This window comes from Rhinoraja longicauda, chromosome 11 (genome assembly GCF_053455715.1).
Source record: "Rhinoraja longicauda isolate Sanriku21f chromosome 11, sRhiLon1.1, whole genome shotgun sequence".
Taxonomy (NCBI): domain Eukaryota; kingdom Metazoa; phylum Chordata; class Chondrichthyes; order Rajiformes; family Arhynchobatidae; genus Rhinoraja; species Rhinoraja longicauda.
The window spans coordinates 24,190,623-24,210,244 of record NC_135963.1 but is presented as its reverse complement, the minus strand read 5'-3'; the positions used below and the strand labels follow the sequence as shown (position 1 = coordinate 24,210,244).

Here is a 19,622-nt window from a genome sequence, read left to right as displayed (position 1 = left end):
GGCTCGAAGGGCTGAATGGCCTACTCCTGCACCTATTGTCTATTGTCTATTGTCTATTGAAATCAAGCGTGCCAAATGCATTCTTCACCACCATGTCTATTTTTGTCACTACTTTCAGGGAACTATGTACCTGTACTATTTGCACAAATTCAGGAAAAATCTATTGCAGTGAACCATGCAACTTTAATATAATTGCATTTATACGATTCCTAACATTATATATCCCTGACTTGATTCACAAGAATGAAGTACAAACCAAACAGAGGACAATGACAGCTATCCACTTTACCATCTTTTGAGTTGCTGACATAGCCACCAGATGGTGCAATTCACAATGGGCTGCCAGACATACGAAAATGCAATCCACTAAAACCACAAGGGAATACAAAGCGAATTCTGTAAGGAATACTGGATAATAAAACAAAGCAGGCGGGATCCTTCAATTCTGATTTTAAATTCATCAGCTGTGAATGTGCTCCAGAAAATTGGCAAATATCAGTGCCTTTTTCAGTATTTAAATGCTACTCTAAGCTTGTACAATTGATATTCTTCAACAAGAAATTTCATACTATCAAGCAAACAGCCAAAGAGAACAATAGTATAGTCAGCACATTGACACCTGACAGGCTTACCAATTCACCACAATTTCAACAGCCAAGGTGGATAGTGCTGAATAAATCTGACAGCAAGCGAGCAGACGAAATTAGCTGAAATTAAGTGCTTTAATCAGGAAGAATGCCAAAGGGCACATCTAATCACAGGATTCCATGAACTATCTGAATGGCAGAATGAATTATATGCAAGGGGAAAGACTCTTCTATTTTTTCCCTTTGCAAATTGCATCTGCAACTGTTATTTGTCAACATTTACATGTTAAAGGATGACAAACTCTGATAGAAGCAGTAAAGGCATGATTGTTGAAAGTGCAGACATCCCCATCTGAAAACAGATTGCGTGCTTTTTCAGAAGATGCCAAATACCAAGGAAACAAAATGAATGTGTTCTCTAAATAGCATATAAAAATTATAAGCTACCAACATTGTGTTCTATTAGAAGATCTGTGCTACACTAGATTATAGCTCACGTATATCCTCACAGGAAAACAGCCGGTTTCATTACACAAAAGAACTCAAGAGCAACAAAGCAGATTCTCCTCAGCATCGATTTTCACACACAGCTCCACCATTTTCCAATAAAGCCCTTCCAAATATCCCGATCATGGCAAGAAAAAGTGCCAATTTTAGTTTCAATCTGTGGTCAAGACATTGGCCTATGGTTTAGTTAAAATGTTATTTTCTCAGCCATATCAATTTATATGATGGGTTCAATCAAATTTTCTTGGTCCTGGCATGAGACTTATTCAGAAGTTGCAATCTAGACCACATCCTGATAAAAACTTCCATGTGTTTGGTCCTCATTCTGGTTGAAAAAGAGGTGTGAAATTTTAATTATGAGTTGAACAGCACAGAAACAGGAACTTTGGCACAACTTATCCATGTTAACCAAGCTGCCCCATCTAAGCTAGTGATCCCATTTGCTTGTGTTTAGCCCATATATCTCTCTAAACCTTTCCTGCATGTACCTGCCCAAATGAGTTTTAAATGTTGTTCCTGTATCTCAGCTATTTCACCTGGCAGCTCATTTCATTTACCCACTACTCCCTGGGGGAAAGGTTGCCCTTCAGGTTCCTATTAGATCTTGCCCCTCTCACCTTAACCCTTGCCCCCATTCTTGATTCCCCTAATCTGTGAAAAAATCCTATGCGCATTCATTCTATCTGTTCACTTCACGATCTTATACCACTTAATACAGTCACTCCCTCACTCTTTTGTGCTCCAAGGAATAAAATCCGTAATCTCTCCCCATAGCACAGGCCTTTGAATCCTGGAAACATTCTCATTAATCTTCTCTGCACTCTTTCCAGATTAATAGCATTATTCCTTAAGTAGGGTGACTGATATTTACAGATTTGGGAAGCAGTGGGAGAGAGAGGAAAGTGTACTGGAAATAAAAATGACAAAGAAAAATTGGAGAACTAGTAAATTTGAAACAGAAAACCAGTAGTTGAAATGGAAAATCAGAACTGTTCACAATAAAAATAGAAGCAGCTAACAAGAAGTAACTATTTAAGAAGAATTACAGTAAAATGTATCATGCTCCCAACAGTGAAATATTGAGATTAGCGGATTATTCACTAAAGCATAAAATGTGAAACTTGCAATTGGAAATGCATGTCAGAATGATCAAGTCATTCAGGAGAGAGGAGAAAAAAATTGTGAACAATTTAGACAAACATTCTGGAATGTATAGGAAGGAACTGCAGATGCTGGTTTAAACCAAAGATTGACACAAAATGCTGGGTAACTCAACAGGACAGGCAGCATCTCTGCAGAGAAGGAATGGTTGACGTTTCAGGTCAAGACCCTTCTTCAGACTGATGTCGGGGAGAGGAACGTACATAGATAAGGAAGTGTAAAGTGTGAAAACAGGACAAAGGGAATGAGTTCAAGGAAAATGTAGAATAGATAATTGTTAGCTGTGAGAAGGTTAACAACAAAGCAAACAGAGATAAAATGTAGTCAGAGACAGTAAGACTCGTCGGAGAACTGGGAAGGGGAGGGGTGGAGAGAGAGGGACAGCAAGTTAGAAAAATCATACCGCTGGGGTGTAAGCTGCCCAAGCGAAATATGAGGTGCTGTTCCTCCAATTTGTGCTGGGCCTCACTCTGACAATGGAGGAGGACCAGGACAGAAAGGACAGTGTGGGAATGGGAGGGGATGTTAAAGTGTTTAGCAACCGGGAGATCAGGTAGGTTTAGGCAGACTGAGCGGAGGTGTTCAGCGAAACGATCGCCGAGCCTGTGCTTGGTCTCGCCGATATATAGGAGCCGATACCTGGAACAGCGGATACAGTAGGTGAGGTTGGAGGAGGTGCAATTGAAACTCTGCCTCACATGAAAAGACTGTCAGCGTCCTTGGACGGAGTCGAGGGGGGAGGTATAGGGACAGGTGTTAAATCTCCTGCGGTTGCAGGGGAAAGTACCTGGGGAGGGGGTGGTTTGGGTGGGAAAGGACGAGTAGACCAGGGAGCGGTCTCTGCGGAAAGAGGTGGAGATGGGAAGATGTGGCTAGTGGTGGGATCCCGTTGGAGGTGGCAAAAATGTTGGTGGATTATGTGCTGTATGCGACAGCTGATGGGGTGGAAGATGAGGACCGGGGGACTGTCCTTGTTACGACTGGGGGGGGGGGGGGGGGGAGCAAGTGCGGAGCTGTGGGATATTGAGGAGACCTTAGTAAGGACCTCACCTACGATGGAAGAGGGGAACCCCCCTTTTCCCTAAAGAATGAGGACATCTCTGATGACCTAGTGTGGAACACCTAATCTTGCATAGATGCGGCGTAGACAAAGGAATCGGGGGTAGTGGATAGAGTCTTTACAGGAAGCAGGGTGTACAAATGATTGTATGAATAAAAGCTATTCAGAGCACCTAACCCCTTAGCAGGGCTAAGCTTTATGTTATTCATTTCTCCAGCAAAGGCAGTAATCCAAAGAAAAAAGACAACCAAGCAAATTCATACACATTTGTAATGTATGTATAAACGATTTTAATTATCCACACAACTCCAAATCTTTCAAGATTCTATTTTGCCAGGAACTTATCAATGCATTTCAATGACCATATATAGAAAGCCAACACTTAAAAGGTAGAAAGAAGATGTGTTATTCCCACAAAGTATTACACTTCACTTGAAAAAATATATCGTTTTATAAATCAATTAAGACATTTAATATCATGAAACGTATTGAGACAGTAGATAGTGAAGATCTGTTTCAGAATAATTAATAACTGATAAGTGACACATTTGTAACTATATCATGCAAATAGAGAATGTTGGAGAATTTACTTTCCACTCAACGGGTCAATGGAACATAAGATACGTTACCATAAATGGCAATTGATGCTCAGTCAGAATAATAATTCATGACTTTAAAAGATTTGGTAAGAATTGACAAATAAAAAATATTTAAGGATACACAATCAATACAAGTGTTAAAATACACAGTGCCAACTTAAAAAATGGCAAAAAGCAAAGTTGACTAATTTGCTCTCCATCTGTTTGCAAAATGTTGCTTAATACTTAAAGCTGAATCTTTACTTGGAGAGTTAATAAACATGGATATTAAAGTCATGATTTTTGTTTTGATGAGTTAACAAGCACTCCCAGAAACATTATTAACTTCTGCGCTCTGTGCAATTACCCAACTTTATTCATTCTGATTTTTCAGTTTGGATTATTTCTGTTATCAATAATCCTTCAGAGTTTGTGGGCCATTTATAATTCATGATCTACAGTCTAGGCAGTTTATGTCAAATGGAAATATAATCTTATGATAGGAGACGACATCCATTATTAAGAGTGATAAGCAGATGCTGGCTGTGTCTGCACCTTCGCTTAATACAACCCCAGGAAAATGTGTTTAATCATGTTATTTCAAAGCAATTTGCTGTGAAGAAAAACAACATTATTTCAAGGCACATTAATGCCAATTTTATTTTGTGACAATGGTCATCTAATGAAACTTGACAGCATTTCAGCGAAATGCAAGCGTGGCACTTGGTTATAATTTTCATTTCTTGAGGTAGTCTTAATGCAAAAATAAAATTATAGTAAGTGCAAAGTCACTGTGTGATACACCACCTAATGAAATATTAGCTAACTGCACACTTCCACCCAGGACGTTCAAATTTCAAAACACAATGCAATAATTACAATTTGAATTATCATCAAATAATTTAACATTTTACCTCCAAGCTTATGCTTTGACCACAGAAACAGTTTGCTCTTTTGCTTAAATATAATACATTTTGCGCTTGCTGATGGAGACATGAATTTTTGCTTAGAAATTTTTCTACAATCAAAAAATTACCATTGAAATTTTTTCCATGAATAGCCTCCGTATTTTAAAGTGAGAATTCCACTTTACTTTGTCTCCATGACTTTTTTCCCCTAGCGCTTTCCTGTTTACATTGAAACATTTTAATTGGCCTCTCAAGAATTACCCATAGGTGCATGTTCAAATTCATTGCATAATAAACACCACTGGCAACATTATTATTTAGCAGAATTTAAAGAACATCGAAAAAGTACAGGAGAGGAAGAAGCCCTTCGGCCCACAATGCCTCTACCGAACACGATGCCAAACTAAAATAATCTCATCTTCCACCACGATTCATATCCCTCCATTCCTTCACATCCAGATGCCCATCTAAAAGCCTCTTAAATACCACTATCGTATGTGCTTCCATCATCACCCCCAGCAGTACATTCCAGCCATCCACCACCATCTATGTAAAGAAAACCTGCCCCGCACATCCTCTTTAAACTTTTCCCCTTTCATCTTAAAGAAATGCTCTCTTTGACATTTCCACCCTGGGAAAAAGGTTCTGACTGTGAAAAAGATTGTCAAATTTGTTCCATCACTCATTTAGAAAACAGTTTATCTGTATGTATATTAATTCTATGCATCCACCTTCCTCCATATACCCTGATATTCTGAATAAAAATGTATTCTTCTATCTTGTAAACTCCAGTCCAGGGAAGGGAATTAACTCCAGTCCAGGGAAGTGTAATTAAAGGTTCCCTCAATATTTCTGGTGAAAAATTGGTTTGTCATTTGACTCCTGAACAACCTTGTCCTAATTTTAAGAGTTTGCTATTATGATCTGGATTCCTTCAATTCTTACGGAAGTTTGGAGCCATGGTTTAAAGCACAAAAGAAAACCATTCAACCCTTGGTTTCTGTGCAGTCCCTCTGCTTGTCACAATACTAATTTCGTGGTTTCAGCCTCTAAATGTAATACTGTTAACAATTGTATCATTTTATCCTTCCTTAAATCCTCAGAGCTAGGTTTTTAATATTTTTTGCAAAAATATAAGATTTTACCCTTATTAATATTTTATTGCAAAAATATAAGATTTTACCTTTGAGTAACCTAAAAGAGAAGCCAGAAATGTATCCACATGAATCAGAGTTAATTGGAACAAATATGAAGTTCATCCTAAAGGACGGGTATTCTATAAGCATGGCTCATATTCTTGATAAAATATTTTTTCGATATGAATGTCCATGGCAGTGAGAAGAGTGGTCAAGTACTAAGTGTTCTTCTCAGCTTTGTTAGGAGTTGAAGTTTAGTTAAATCTGCGCTAGTTCTTGCTAGATCAAACTGTAGAATGCGTGGCCTTCTTGGCTCGATGTGAAAGGATTATCTTATGCATCTCTGATATCTTCCAGTTGATTAAGCACAACATTCCAATACTGACCTTTAAATTGTTTTATCACTATGAGAACATCACTGTTAGCTACAGGGCCTATTAATTCTTAATTTTCCCACTGAAATACTGAGCTGCAATGGAGGGAGGCTATATCATATACAATAACTAGACCTTTAACGGTTAAACTTCATAATCCAGAAAATTCTTTAAGATCCTATATCAAATTCAGCTTTGAATTTGCACTTGTATTCCGTTATCAACAACAAATCGGTTCTACCCACGCAAGAGCCACTTACAATTCTATTCTTCGGGTATTGAACAATGGACAATCAGCTCAATGCTAGAATTCCCAATACAGGTGCTTCAGAACAAAGTGATTGACTGCAATTCCAAATTGCAAAAATGATCAAATCTTAATCACCACCATTTTTTAAATTTATGCTTATTTTAAACCTTTGGGACCAGAGCCTTTCAAAATTTTTGTGGCAAATTAAGTTTTTGGAAACCAAAATAATATATCTGGACATTCAAATCTGTCGTGTATCTCTGGAGCTGTTGTTTAATCTCAAAACTGATTTAATTTGTTTCCAACTTTAATTAACATCCATTAATAAAGCTCTACAAATAAAAGGTAACTGAAATGTACAAATAATCTGTTTCATGAGATTAGCACGTAGAATAATTGAGGAAAGGCAGTGCTGCACTTTGACCCAACCTCCGTTAATCTGTTACTGAGACATTCAACCATCCGTTTGCTAGCTCAAGAATTGTCGACTATATATATAGCTGGTTTATCTCTTTTTTTTCTACCTGGTAAATGAGGTCATGTGAAATTCCATCTCTAATCAAGTCCTGTTCATCCATCACCACCAGTGTGCAATGCTGACATTGACTGCCACTTCATCAAAACCTCAATTATAAAATAGTCACCCCGGTTTTCAAACCCCTTACTGATCTCTATCCCCTAAATATCTCTGTAACTTCTTCAACTCTTCAACCATTGTTAAACGCTCTACCTTTATTTTCTTAAAAACGAATTCTAGGATCAAGCTTTTGCCTAATAGGTCAGACTCAGACATTTGTACAATAAATTTGAAATATTTTTGCAATAGTTAATCACTGTATACACACAAGTTGTAATTGTTGTTAAAGAAAATCTGAGAGTAGGCATTTTGTCACAGCATAAACAATGCTGAAAGTGAGCACTTTATAACACTCCATGGCATGGCAAATGAAGAGTTTTAATTGCAGTAACTCTAGAGCACTTGAACTTACACAATATGCTCATCGGAAATACAGGTCAAGTAGCAGGTTGCAACTCACTGCTCTAAATCCTGAGCGATTGCTCAAGGGTGACTGGTAACAGGGGAGGGACAGAGTGTTTAAAAACAGTCAAGTAGAGGGGAATAAAATGAGTAATATTTAAAGCAAACCCTTCGTTATGCACTAATTGTTATAAATCCATTCAAAGTTATCAATTGAATGTGAATAATAGTGATTTTATATTTATAGATTCTCCAGAGCTGATTGGGTAGCACTCTAACCTATGAGCCATGGATGTTAGCTCCACATGAGACTTAATCAAAAAATTTAAGTCAACATTTCTGGGAGTGTCCACTGGTGAAGGTGCCATATTTTCAATAGAAGATTAAATCGCGGCTTGGTCTGCTTTCTGGTTGAAATAAACAGTGGCATGATTTGGAAGTGCAACAGGGAAGTTAGCCATGGCATCCTAGTCAATTTTTATCTCTCAATCAGCATCACTGAGACAAGTCATTGATTGCTTTATTCAGCTCTCCTGTCTCACATTGCATAAAAGCACTTTGGGATGCTCTGAGGTCCGTTTTTCTTTCTCAACTTAAAAAACAAGATTCCTTGACAAGCAGCTCCTGAGAATCTGCAGCAAGAATCTGACCTGTGACAGACTCCTCTTCATTAAGTAGGGCTCCACTTTCATCACCTCACTCTGCCACCAGATCCTTGACTTCATTGATCTATAGACTACAATCACTGAGGATAGGTGACGAAACATCCTCCACAATAATTCTCAACAGTGATGCCCCACAAGGTTGCGTTCTCAGCCCCTTACTAGACCCCCTATAAACTCACAACCAGGCGATCAAATTTTGCTCCAACTCAATTTACAAGTTTGCAGATGACACCACTGCAATGGGCCGGATCGTTATCAATGACGAGACGAAGTGCTGGAACGTAGTTACAGGGTGTCAAGATACAACCTCTCCCTCAGTGTCAGCAAGATGAAGGAGCTAGTTATGGTCTTCCAAAAGCATGGAGTACGTACTATGTCTATGTTTCTATGTACCCCAATCAGCATCAATGGCACCAAAGTGAAGATGGTCGAGAGCTTCAAATTCCTTGGCATTAATATCACCAGCAATTTGTTCTGGACCAACCACATTGAAGCAACATCCAAGAAAGCACACCAACAGCTCTAAGGAGCTTAAGAAGACTAAGGAAGTTCGGCTAAGTGTCCAACGACACTTACCAACTTCTACAGATACACTGTAGAAAGCATCTTCTGGGATGTATCACAGCTTGGTTTGGCAACAACTCAACACCACATGAAATTGCAGAGTTGTGGATATCGCCCAGTACATCACACAGGCCAGCCTCTCCACCATTGACTTCATCCGTACTTCATACTGGTTCAGAAAAGCAGCCAACATAATCAAGGACCTTTTTCATCCCAGTCATTCGCCCCTCGCTCATGGGCAGAAGATGCAAAAACATAAAAGCACATACCACCAGATTCAGGAACTACTCCTTCCCTGCTGTTACCAGACAACTGAACAGTCTTCCCATAAGTTAGGGAGTAGTTTCCATCTTCCAACCAACTTCATTGCAGATCATTGCACTTTTTCGCTGTAACGCTGTGAAATTACATTATGTATTCTGCTAGTTTTCTCTTTGCACTACCTGTCGTACTTGTGCACAGCTTGATTGTACTTGTATGTAGCATGATTTGACTGGATAGCATGCAAACAAACCTTTTCACTGTATTCTGGTACACATGATCAAGTAGCCAACACCAATGCTCAGCTATGCTTAAGCTTTGAAGAGAAAGAATGTATAGATGGTTATTGGGGATAAGGGCATGTCAAAACAGATCTTTAATTAAAGGTCATCCATGTGCTAAGCAATGAGATGCACAGTGTGCAGTATAACGAAGGCTTATATTTTATCTGCCAGTCACTTGGCAGGGAGCAGACTCATTTCATAGTTATACTTATACAAATTGAATATTCAAAAGGAAGATGTTAAAAATTATTCACCATGAGAAAACGGAAATGTATGTGGGCAGATAGCCATCAGCTCAATTTATTCATGTGGCTTTATATTCCATAACGTAATTAAGACAGTGTCTCAATGTTACTTGCGCAGAATGAATAATATTAAATGGTGTAAGGCAATATTATTCACCTAAAATCTGAATGAATTCTGAAGGGTCCATAGATGGCATGAAGGCTCAATATTATGTCCTCTTTAATGTCATGTCTTGATATAAATACTGGAAATCTTTTCTTAGGAGCAAGATTCACTTATAATTTGCAGATTTATCAATAATTTGAATATTTGTAGATTCAGAGTCAGCCCTCACAATACTAATTTCGGTTATCTTGGTTCTCTGTCCTCAGATGCCTTTAAACAATCCATGTGAATTAGTTTATCCCAGAAAAAGTGTTTGAACATTCAAAGGTGTATTGTCAACTACAGTGCACTTCCACTGTAAACATGTAATTCAATGGAACCATTTGTCAGACTCAAAGTATTGAAGTACAGTCAAGTAAAGAATCAAGAGTGTTTAATTGTTATATGGACTAACGATGGAACAATGAAATTCTTACTTGCAGCAGCTTCGTCATTGTAGCTATTGAGATTATATTGGATCACTGACTGCTTTTGTTGAGTTTGAGGACCTAAACTCTTGGGATAGATTGGGTAGGTTACGACTTTAGTTCGTGGAGCGCATGAGGATAAGGAGCGATCCTACAGAGGTGTATAAGATCATGAGAGGAATATCCAAGGTAAAAGTACAGAATCTTTTACCCAGAGATGGGGATTCAAGAACCAGGGGCATTGGTTTAAGGTGAGAGGGGAAAGATTTAATAGGAGCTGGAGGGGCATCTTTTTCACATAGCGAGGTGGGTATACATCAGGACCTATACATCAGGAGGTGCAGATCCAGAGCAAGCAAGATCATGAGGGACCCCTGCCACCCCAGTAACGGACTGTTCCAGATGCTACGATCAGGCAAACGCCTCCGCTGTCACGCTGTGAAAACGGAGAGGATGAGACGGAGCTTCTTCCCACAGGCCATCAGGACTGTCAACTTTTATAACCCCAGAGACTAAATTTTTGTCGACACTTTTTGTGCTATGTTTAGTAACTTATTAACTTTATTTATATGCTGTAACTGTAATTCTTTTTGTGCACATCCCGCAGGCATTGCCACTTTCATTTCACTGCACATCGAGTATGTGTATGTGACAAATAAATTTGACTTGACTTGACTTGACTTGTATATGGAACAAGCTGCCAGAGGATATTTATGGCAGGTACTATAACAACATTTAAAAGACATTTGTACAAGTACACAGATAGGAAAGGTTTAGATGGATATGGGTCAAACACAGGCAGATGGGACTAGTGTTGATGGAGCATCTTGGATGGCATGGGTTGGGCCGAAGGGCCTGTTTCCATGCTGTTTGACTCAATGCTATAATAACAGTGAAATCCTAAAGTGGTTACATTTCACAAAGTGCTTGCGAATGTGTCCAACACAGGTTTATCTTATGTAACACAATAATTTATTATCTATTTCTTCATTTGTTAGGATATGGGCATCAGTGACAATACCAACATTTATTCCCTATCCTTATCTGCCCATGGGAATGCGATACTGAGCCAATGACATACACATCCCCTCACAAAAATAAATACATTTTAAAACGACAGCTTGGATGAGCTGAAATTTACAGACACGGGTGATGAGAAAAGCCAAAATAACATTCTGATGAGTCTAGAGGTGAAAGAGGAATGTTTGAGCCTTTCACCGATAGAAAGGCTGAATTTAGTATAGGCAAGCATCATTATGCAAGTGGTGGATCTTATATTGAACATGATATGATTTAGAGACCCAGTTCCAGATGAATGCAATGCCCGTGTTGGTTATCTGTTAAGTTAATGCATAAAATTAAAAACAGCCACCATCTGTGCTCAGTTAATTGGAAGGGTTTTTTCTTGATTCTCCAATTGTTCAATTGCAAGTAATATTTGCCATATTACTCTCTACAACTAACACAAAGCAGAAATTGGCTTATTTTCTATCGGAAAAAAAATGAGCAGTTGTGTTCTAACACCAAGAAACATAAGCACAATATCAAGAGGAGAATGCTCATTGTGATCAGCTTAACTAATTAGAATTGTTGCAGGCTGTTAGGAAAGAAGTCCAGCCAATTCTCAGCATCTCCGAAAGGTTTCTTCTGTATCCAAAGAATTCCATCACAGATGGAATGCTGCAGCAGCACATTTTGCTATCACCCTGAAGGTGACATAATGACGACTGCAACAGTTGGACAAAATCAGAAGGATGCACTAAGATAGACAATAGGTGCAGGAGTAAGCCATTCGGCCCTTCGAGCCAGCACCACCATTCAATGTGATCATGGCTGATCATTCTCAATGTACCCCGTTCCTGCCTTCTCCCCATACCCACTGACCACTATCCTTAAGAGCTCTATGTAGCTCTCTCTTGAATGCATTCAGAGAATTGGCCTCTACTGCCTTCTGAGGCAGAGAATTCCACAGATTTACAACTCTCTGACTGAAAAAGTTTTTCCTCATCAATGGCCTGCCCCTTATTCTTAAACTGTGGCCCCTGGTTCTGGACTCCCCCAACATTGGGAACATGTTTCCTGCCTCTAACGTGTCCAACCCCTTAATAATCTTATATGTTTGTTAATAATCTTAAGATGCGATGTGCCTGACTAATTTAGGTCAAAATTCCCAACCTTGGTCTAAGTGGAATGCTGCACCTAATTTATTTATGTATTCTGGAGAACTGGACATTGCTTGCATTTGTTTTTTTTACAGCCAACTGGCCTGAGACACTGATGATGGTCATTCAATATGATCCTCTTTTGCCATTTTGGAGAGTTGATTCTACATTGACTCAAAGGCTAAGAAGGAATAGTGATATACTTCTAAGTCAGGAAGATGTGCTGGAGTATTGGTATACTCAAGCTATTTCTGCCTTTCCCTTTGAGGTGTTGGAGGTCATGGATTTGGCAAGTTCTCCTGAAGAAGCCTGAGGCTGATAGACAGGATACATTGCAGTCACCAAATGTTGGTGGTGGAGACTATTGCATTTAGACTTGCTCGGTAGATGCTACAAAAACAAAGTCCAGTAGGTTTTTAAATGATTACTCCTTACCTGTGTGCCCTGGCAGCGGTGAATGCGGACGCGGCAGCGTTGGCGAGGTGCTCGAAGTCACAATTAGGCTCTTCCGGTTATTTGTACGGCAACTGAAACATAATAAAGCAAATGTTCAAGAAATCATGAAGCACAAAGAAGCCATTTTTCTTGTATCTTTTTCCAAGCCTACCATTTTTACTCAGTAAATTCGAAGAGTTTTATTCCATTCTCCTTGTCTTAAAATATGAATAATATCTGGTACACTGTGCAGTGCAATTAATTATAAGGCTGAAGTTAGTTTCCCAAGAATTAAATATCCAAGTGTGTTTCAAAATCTGCTAAGCAACTTTATAAACAGCATCAGGTGTTAATACAGTGCTCTTAGTGTGGAAAAATCTTCCAAAATGTTTTGCAGGAGTCTCATCAAAAGTAGTACATAAGGAGAGAGTAAGGCAGCTTTTGCACAGAAAAATATGTAATTAAGAGATTACAAGAAGTAAAGGTGGTGGAGAAGCAGAGGAGAAATTAATACAGATGTTAGACCCTGGGAAAGAATAGGGTTACACTTGACTGGAGGCCTCTCACCATACAACCTGCCAGCAGTACCGAGAAATCTTAATACCAAAGCTGGATCACTGTACATCAGGGCCTATCCACCAATGTAAAGATTCCACCTCCCAGCAGCATGGTAAGGGACCAGGCTCATCAATGAGCAGACAGTCAGGAGAAGGCTTGCTTGGTGATCAGGAAAATGATCCACTGATCCAGCCATTTTCCCCACTGGAATTGATAGTAAATGTTAGTCTTTGCTCTTGCAATTGCCGTTTTGTGAGTTAGGCTTGAGAAACAGAAGTGCAAGTTGGCCATTCCACACTTTGCAGTTGCTCTGCTATCAATAAGAATATAGCTGATCTTTTGGCTGTGGTACATCCCTTTCCAAACCCAATATCCCTCACTTAATATATCCGTCCTAATTTTACTCAATGACTGAGTTTTCACAGCACGCTTGGGCAAGGAATTCCAATGATTCATAAGCCTCTCGATGCAATGATTTTCTGATTTCAGTATAACTGGGTTACCCATCATTTTGGGGGGATCCAGACAAAAGGGGAGACTACAAGAACATCTTAAACATGCAATCACTGTTCTGTCAACAAAAGCACATGAAAATATGGAGACCTTAGCCGATTTCCATTGTGATGAAATCATATAAACTGGTCATGTGTTTTATCAATATTTGAATTTCACAAGTATAAAACAAAAATAAACAGATTTGCTTACCAAAGACAGGGTATGTGATGCAGTAATTCTGAATAGGCATGTGCCGATTTGTAGAAGAATGAAAATATAAACAACGAGAACTTCAAACTATTCAATTTAAATTTTCAGAAATTCCATTAAATAAGACGACAATGGAACAAAATCTGGTCTGCCATCTGAACAATTCCTGCAGCTGCACTCACTTTCTGCAGCCGCAAACAAGGCGCTAGCTAGGCTGTCATACAAAAGTGCTGTAGATTATATGATACAAGCAGCAACTAGACATCAGTCAGTGGATCTTTGACCCCCTTTCCTCCTTTCTCGCTGATATCATCCTGACGGCCCTTTGTTAATTGAATTGAAGGGATTAAACAAATAAAGAAAAAGCAAATCCTTTTTCAATCAAGATCAGCAAGGCCATTCAAATGAACGGATACCACAACATACTTCAGCCACTGATAGCTTTCAAACCCTTTAACTTAGCACACGTGTTCTACCCTGCTCTCAGCATCATGTCCAGTGACAGAATGGGATATCAGATGTCCTGATGTCCAAATACAATGCACATTTACAGAAATCAGCAACCAGCTGATCTGCATCTGTGGCTAACTGGTAGCTCAACAGCAAATTCTAGTCGTTTTGGGGAAAATTGTGCTGAATCTGTGTCAACCTGAGGTCTTCCCAGACCAAAGGATACTGTTGACAAGGATTTACTAATCGACGTGAAAGATAACAGGGATCTAACACTTTAAATACTATGGTAGACACAAAATGGTGAAGAAGGGTCTCGACCCGAAATGTCACCCATTCCTTCTCTCCTGAGATGCTGCCTGACCCGCTGAGTTACTCCAGCATTTTGTGTCTACCTTCGATTTGAACCAGCATCTGCAGTTATTTTCCTACACATCCTTTAAATACTTTGCATCATTTTTTAGGTTGAGACCACTGGATTGCATCTCAGTGCCAATTTATAGGTCGCTTGGGTAAGAGAATTACCAAAAAGCACAAAGTCTCCATTATTTGGAAAACAGTTGCAATGTTTAGTTAGCTGAAGTCAATTGAATGCTGCAATTCTTGTTGGGTGAATACATGCCCACAACAAAGCCAAATAAATGCCTTTTGATGCTTTATGTATAATTTCTCCTTTGACGTTGTTCATTAGTATGTTTATCATCATTTGAAAGTTCTGAAGATTTCTCCTTTCAAAGACCATTAGTCTCTTTCATGTAGAGACAATAACTTGTTTGGTTGTCAACTGTAAGTTCCCAACTCCCACTTTGGAAGTGAGGTGGCTTGACTAGAATTGATAATTGCTTCAGATTAATCACTTCTCCAAGCCATCAGATGGCGCACCAGAAAGTTTATACATGCAAGCTTCACACAAATAATTCATCACTATAACTTCAAGATAGAATGCTAATAAATAAATAAAACAAAACTATTTGAACTTTAAATACTGTGGTTCCTCTGCCCTTGCTATAACACACATCCACAATAAAAAAACACATATGCCGAGATCTGTGACAATAATAAAACAACACCATTACCTCATTACCGGCACCGGGAAAGGAAATAACAATTGAGCTTAAGAAAATCTAGTGCAGCTCATAGATTAGCAGAAGCTCTTATTACAATTGATTTTAGGTCGATACTGCACAAAAGCACATGGTTTTCCAGGTTTATTGCAGTTTGTTGCATAGAATACAAAAAGAGATCATACTGACGCTACACATATCATTGGATAAGCCAGTTTTCAATATTATGTTCAAATGGGAACGCTTATTTTACAAACAATGTCAAGACAGTGATAGATTTCTGAAAATAATTCAGTAATCTTGGAAGTGGCGGCGCCTAACGGCTGCGGCTCGCTAGCAGTCTGTTCGTCTTTTTTCCTTTTTTGTTGTTGTTGTGTGTCGGTGTTGGGATGGTTTTTTTTTGGTTGTGTATGTGTGGGGGGTGGTGGTGTGGGTGGGGGGGGTGTGGGGTGGGGTGGGGGAAACCTTTCTCTTATAGGTCTGTTCCTCACGGCGCGGGGTGCGGCTCGGCCGCGGGACCTTCCATCGCCCGGTGCGGCTCGGCCGCTGGACTTAACATCGTCCGGTGCGGCTCAGCCGCTGGACTTAACAGTGCCCGGTGCGGCTTGGCCGCGGGGCGCAACATCGCCTGGCGCGGCTCGGTCGCGGGGCCTAACATCGCCCGGTGCGGCTCGGCCGCGGGACTTTACATCGCCCGGCGCGGCTCGGCCGCGGGACTTTTCATCGCTGGTGCGGCTCGGCCGCTGTACTTAACATCGCCCGGTGCGGCTTGGCCGCGGGGCCTTCCATCGCCCGGTGCGGCTCGGCCGCTGGACTTAACATCGCGCGGCGCGGCGTGGCTCGGCCGCGGGGCCTAACATCGCTGGTGCGGCTCGGCCGCTGGACTTAACAGTGCCCGGTGCGGCTTGGCCGCGGGGCCTAACATCGCTGGTGCGGCTCGGCCGCTGGACTTAACAGTGCCCGTGCGGCTCGGCCGCGGGGCCTAACATCGCACGGCGCGGCGCGGCCACGGGGCCTAACATCGCTGGTGCGGCTCGGCCGCTGGACTTAGCGGTGCCCGGTGCGGCTCGGCCGCGGGGCCTAGCATCGCACGGCGCGGCTCGGCCGCGGGACTTAGCTGCGCACGGCTCGGCCGCGGGGACTGTGCGGGTCGGTCGGGGACGAGCTGTCTGTCCGTGGGCGTGGGGAAGAGAGTGGAAGTTTTGTTGCCTCCATCACAGTGAGGGGGTATTTGGAGTCACTGTGATGGACGTTTGTGTTGGGGTCATGTGTCTTGTGTTCTTTTTTGTGTATGACTGCTATGTAATTTCGTTCGGTACCTTGGTACCGAATGACAAATAAAGCTCTGTTGTTGCTGTTGTTGAACTGTTGTAAGAGATTAGAAAAGTTAAAGCTCTTTTCATTAGATAATAGTAGCTCTGAGGAGGGAGGATAGAGATGAATTGTTAAAATAAGATGATTAGGTAAAGACAATTTGCACTCTCAGTGGATCACTAACAAAGACAGCAACCACGTTTTTGAAACGTTGCCAGCAATAGAGTGGGAAATGTTCTAAGGGCAACACACCTCTTCCACTGAACTAGAGAGCGTCTGAGCAACACTGTGAGGAAAATTTACTGTACCAATTTAGGATGGCTGCCAAAGTAACAAGAGAATGTTTATTGGAATCTCTTTATGTCGTGGCATGTACAGACGTATAAAAAAGTAGCAGTGATAAAATAAGAATCAGTAATAGCTTCTAAAAGCCTGAATAAATACAGTGCCCTCCATAATGTTTGGGACAAAGACACATCATTTATATATTTGCCTCTATACTCCACAATTTGAGATTTGTAATAGAAAAAAATCACGTGGTGAAAGTGCACATTGTCAGATTTTAATAAAGGTCATTTTTATACATTTTGGTTTCATCATGTAAAAATTACAGCAGTGTTTATACATAGTCCCTCCATTTCAGGGCAATGGAAATAGTGGAAATAGCATTTTATAAGCTTGTAACATAATGCTCAAGCCAAAATGGTGAGATTAGAAAAGGGAATGCGGGGGAAATCCATCAATCCAGAAACAGGTTAAGCCATAATTTAAATCATCTCAGCCATATCTATGCTGTTTCGAAGAGGCATCCACATACAACAAACACAGAAATGACAGAAGAATTCTATGTTAGCATGCCAATACAGAAGTGGAAAGAGATATTGCAAATGCAAAACATAAACAACAGGTGCTTTTTTTTCCCCAGAGCTCTTGCATCGAGGGAATTGTCATGAAGGAGGCTCAACCCTGAAGACAATTCTGGGGACGAAAAGAAGATGGTAAATACGGAGGGTGGCTATTCCGTGGGGATTGCTTTAATTAGGATTGTCTGACATCTGAAATGCTGGAGTTGGTTAATATTCTACAAAAAGACCAGCCAAGAAAAGTAAAACATTGTTCATGTGTTTAAGAAACACACAATCTAAATGATTAGACAACTACAATCAATAACCAAGAATAATATAGTTGTTTTTTAAAAATGATAATCACTTAATAATATCTAAATCAATTTTAAAAGGTATAGCTGTCTTTCCTGATAAATTGCATCATTGCTTTTTAATTAGCAGATACAGTTTCTGCATAATTTATCATCTGTTTTAAAGTAACATTATCACTGGTATAAATCAATGGAAGGCCAACAGATACCGTGGTAAAGAGTCAGGAATTTATAATCTGTGACATGCTTTGAACTTGTTTCCAAGGGAAATTGTTACTGGAAAGGACCTATTGATAGAATGTTGAAGCATAGTGAACATGAGTCACCTCCACAGATGATCTCTGTAAAGTTTTCTGAGGGATTACTTTCCAAAGGGTCTAGACTGCATTGCAGGGCCTTTCAAAGCCTGCTATAAAATGATGTCTGAATGAGCCCTCACGAGTTCAACTCAATTCATGATGGCATAACAGCAAACACTAAAGAACAATGATCATCATCTCTCGGTTAAGAATAATAATTTTCTAATTTATGCATATTCTAGTAGCAATACTAATGCAATTTTCTACATTATGGATGTTCAGAATCATAATATAGTGTAACATACTGAGACATGTACGACACTTCAACAAAATAGAAAAAGAAAACCTTGAACTTTTAAGGTATACAAAAAGGGAAGTACAAGGATCATGGGTTTACTGAATCGAACGTCAGGAGGTATTACTTTAGACAGATGACTGTCAGAATGATCTCTGTCATTGGATGCAATCCCTTCATGATTACTCATATCCTAAATAATTAAATAAATGATGTGCTACATATATGTTAATATTGCTATTCTGGAAGATGGAATCAAGTTGCCAAAAACATCATTTCTCGTCATGTATCTAGTAATTATCATTTTGTAATTAAATCCTATGAGACATTGTCCATAATTAACTTCAATTCTTAAAATTTTAGTGGGTTATCGTCATCACTTGATCACCATCAACTTTACTTTATTATTTGTGCGTGGGGGTAAAAACCTAAAACCTGCAATTTGTGTATATCCTAGAAGTGATTTTAACAAATACTGCAGAACATTAACATAAACTATATAAGAAAATAACTGCAGATGCTGGTACAAATCGATTTATTCACAAAATGCTGGAGTAACTCAGCAGGTCGGGCAGCATCTCGGGAGAGAAGGAATGGGTGACATTTCGGGTCGAGACCCTTCTTCAGACTTCTTCAGGGTCTGAAGAAGGGTCTCGACCCGAAACGTCACCCATTCCTTCTCTCCCGAGATGCTGCCCCACCTGCTGAGTTACTCCAGCATTTTGTGAATTAACATAAACTACACCTACTACATTTGTCTTTTACAATCGATTCATTGCTTTTATAAACAATAACTGCCAAAATTGTATAATTCAATACATCCTACTAGACTTGCCAAACTACTGAAATGCCAACTGTCATTAAAATAGTGCTGTTAAATGTAAATTCTGATTTTCAATTTACAATAGCAGTACTTAAGTAAGCTCCACTGATCTGTTTCCAGAAAATAAATTAATGTCCATTATTAACCTGAGGCAAGAAACAAAGTGTTAGAATTGCTCGGTAGGTCAGACAGCATTTAAAAGGATATTGATCAGGATGCTCCTATTATG

General features: G+C 39.8%; 1 protein-coding gene across 7 annotated transcripts in view; it reads right to left on the bottom strand.

The window, feature by feature from the left end:
• The window catches only part of mast2 (microtubule associated serine/threonine kinase 2), a 266,095-nt gene that overhangs the window by 95,212 nt on the left and 151,261 nt on the right, over positions 1–19,622 (bottom strand). For all 7 annotated transcript variants that reach the window (XM_078408488.1, XM_078408489.1, XM_078408491.1 and 4 more), the window contains one exon: positions 12,730–12,821. In XM_078408488.1, the coding sequence (XP_078264614.1) occupies positions 12,730–12,821 (92 nt within the window). The remainder of the gene's footprint in view (positions 1–12,729; positions 12,822–19,622) is intronic.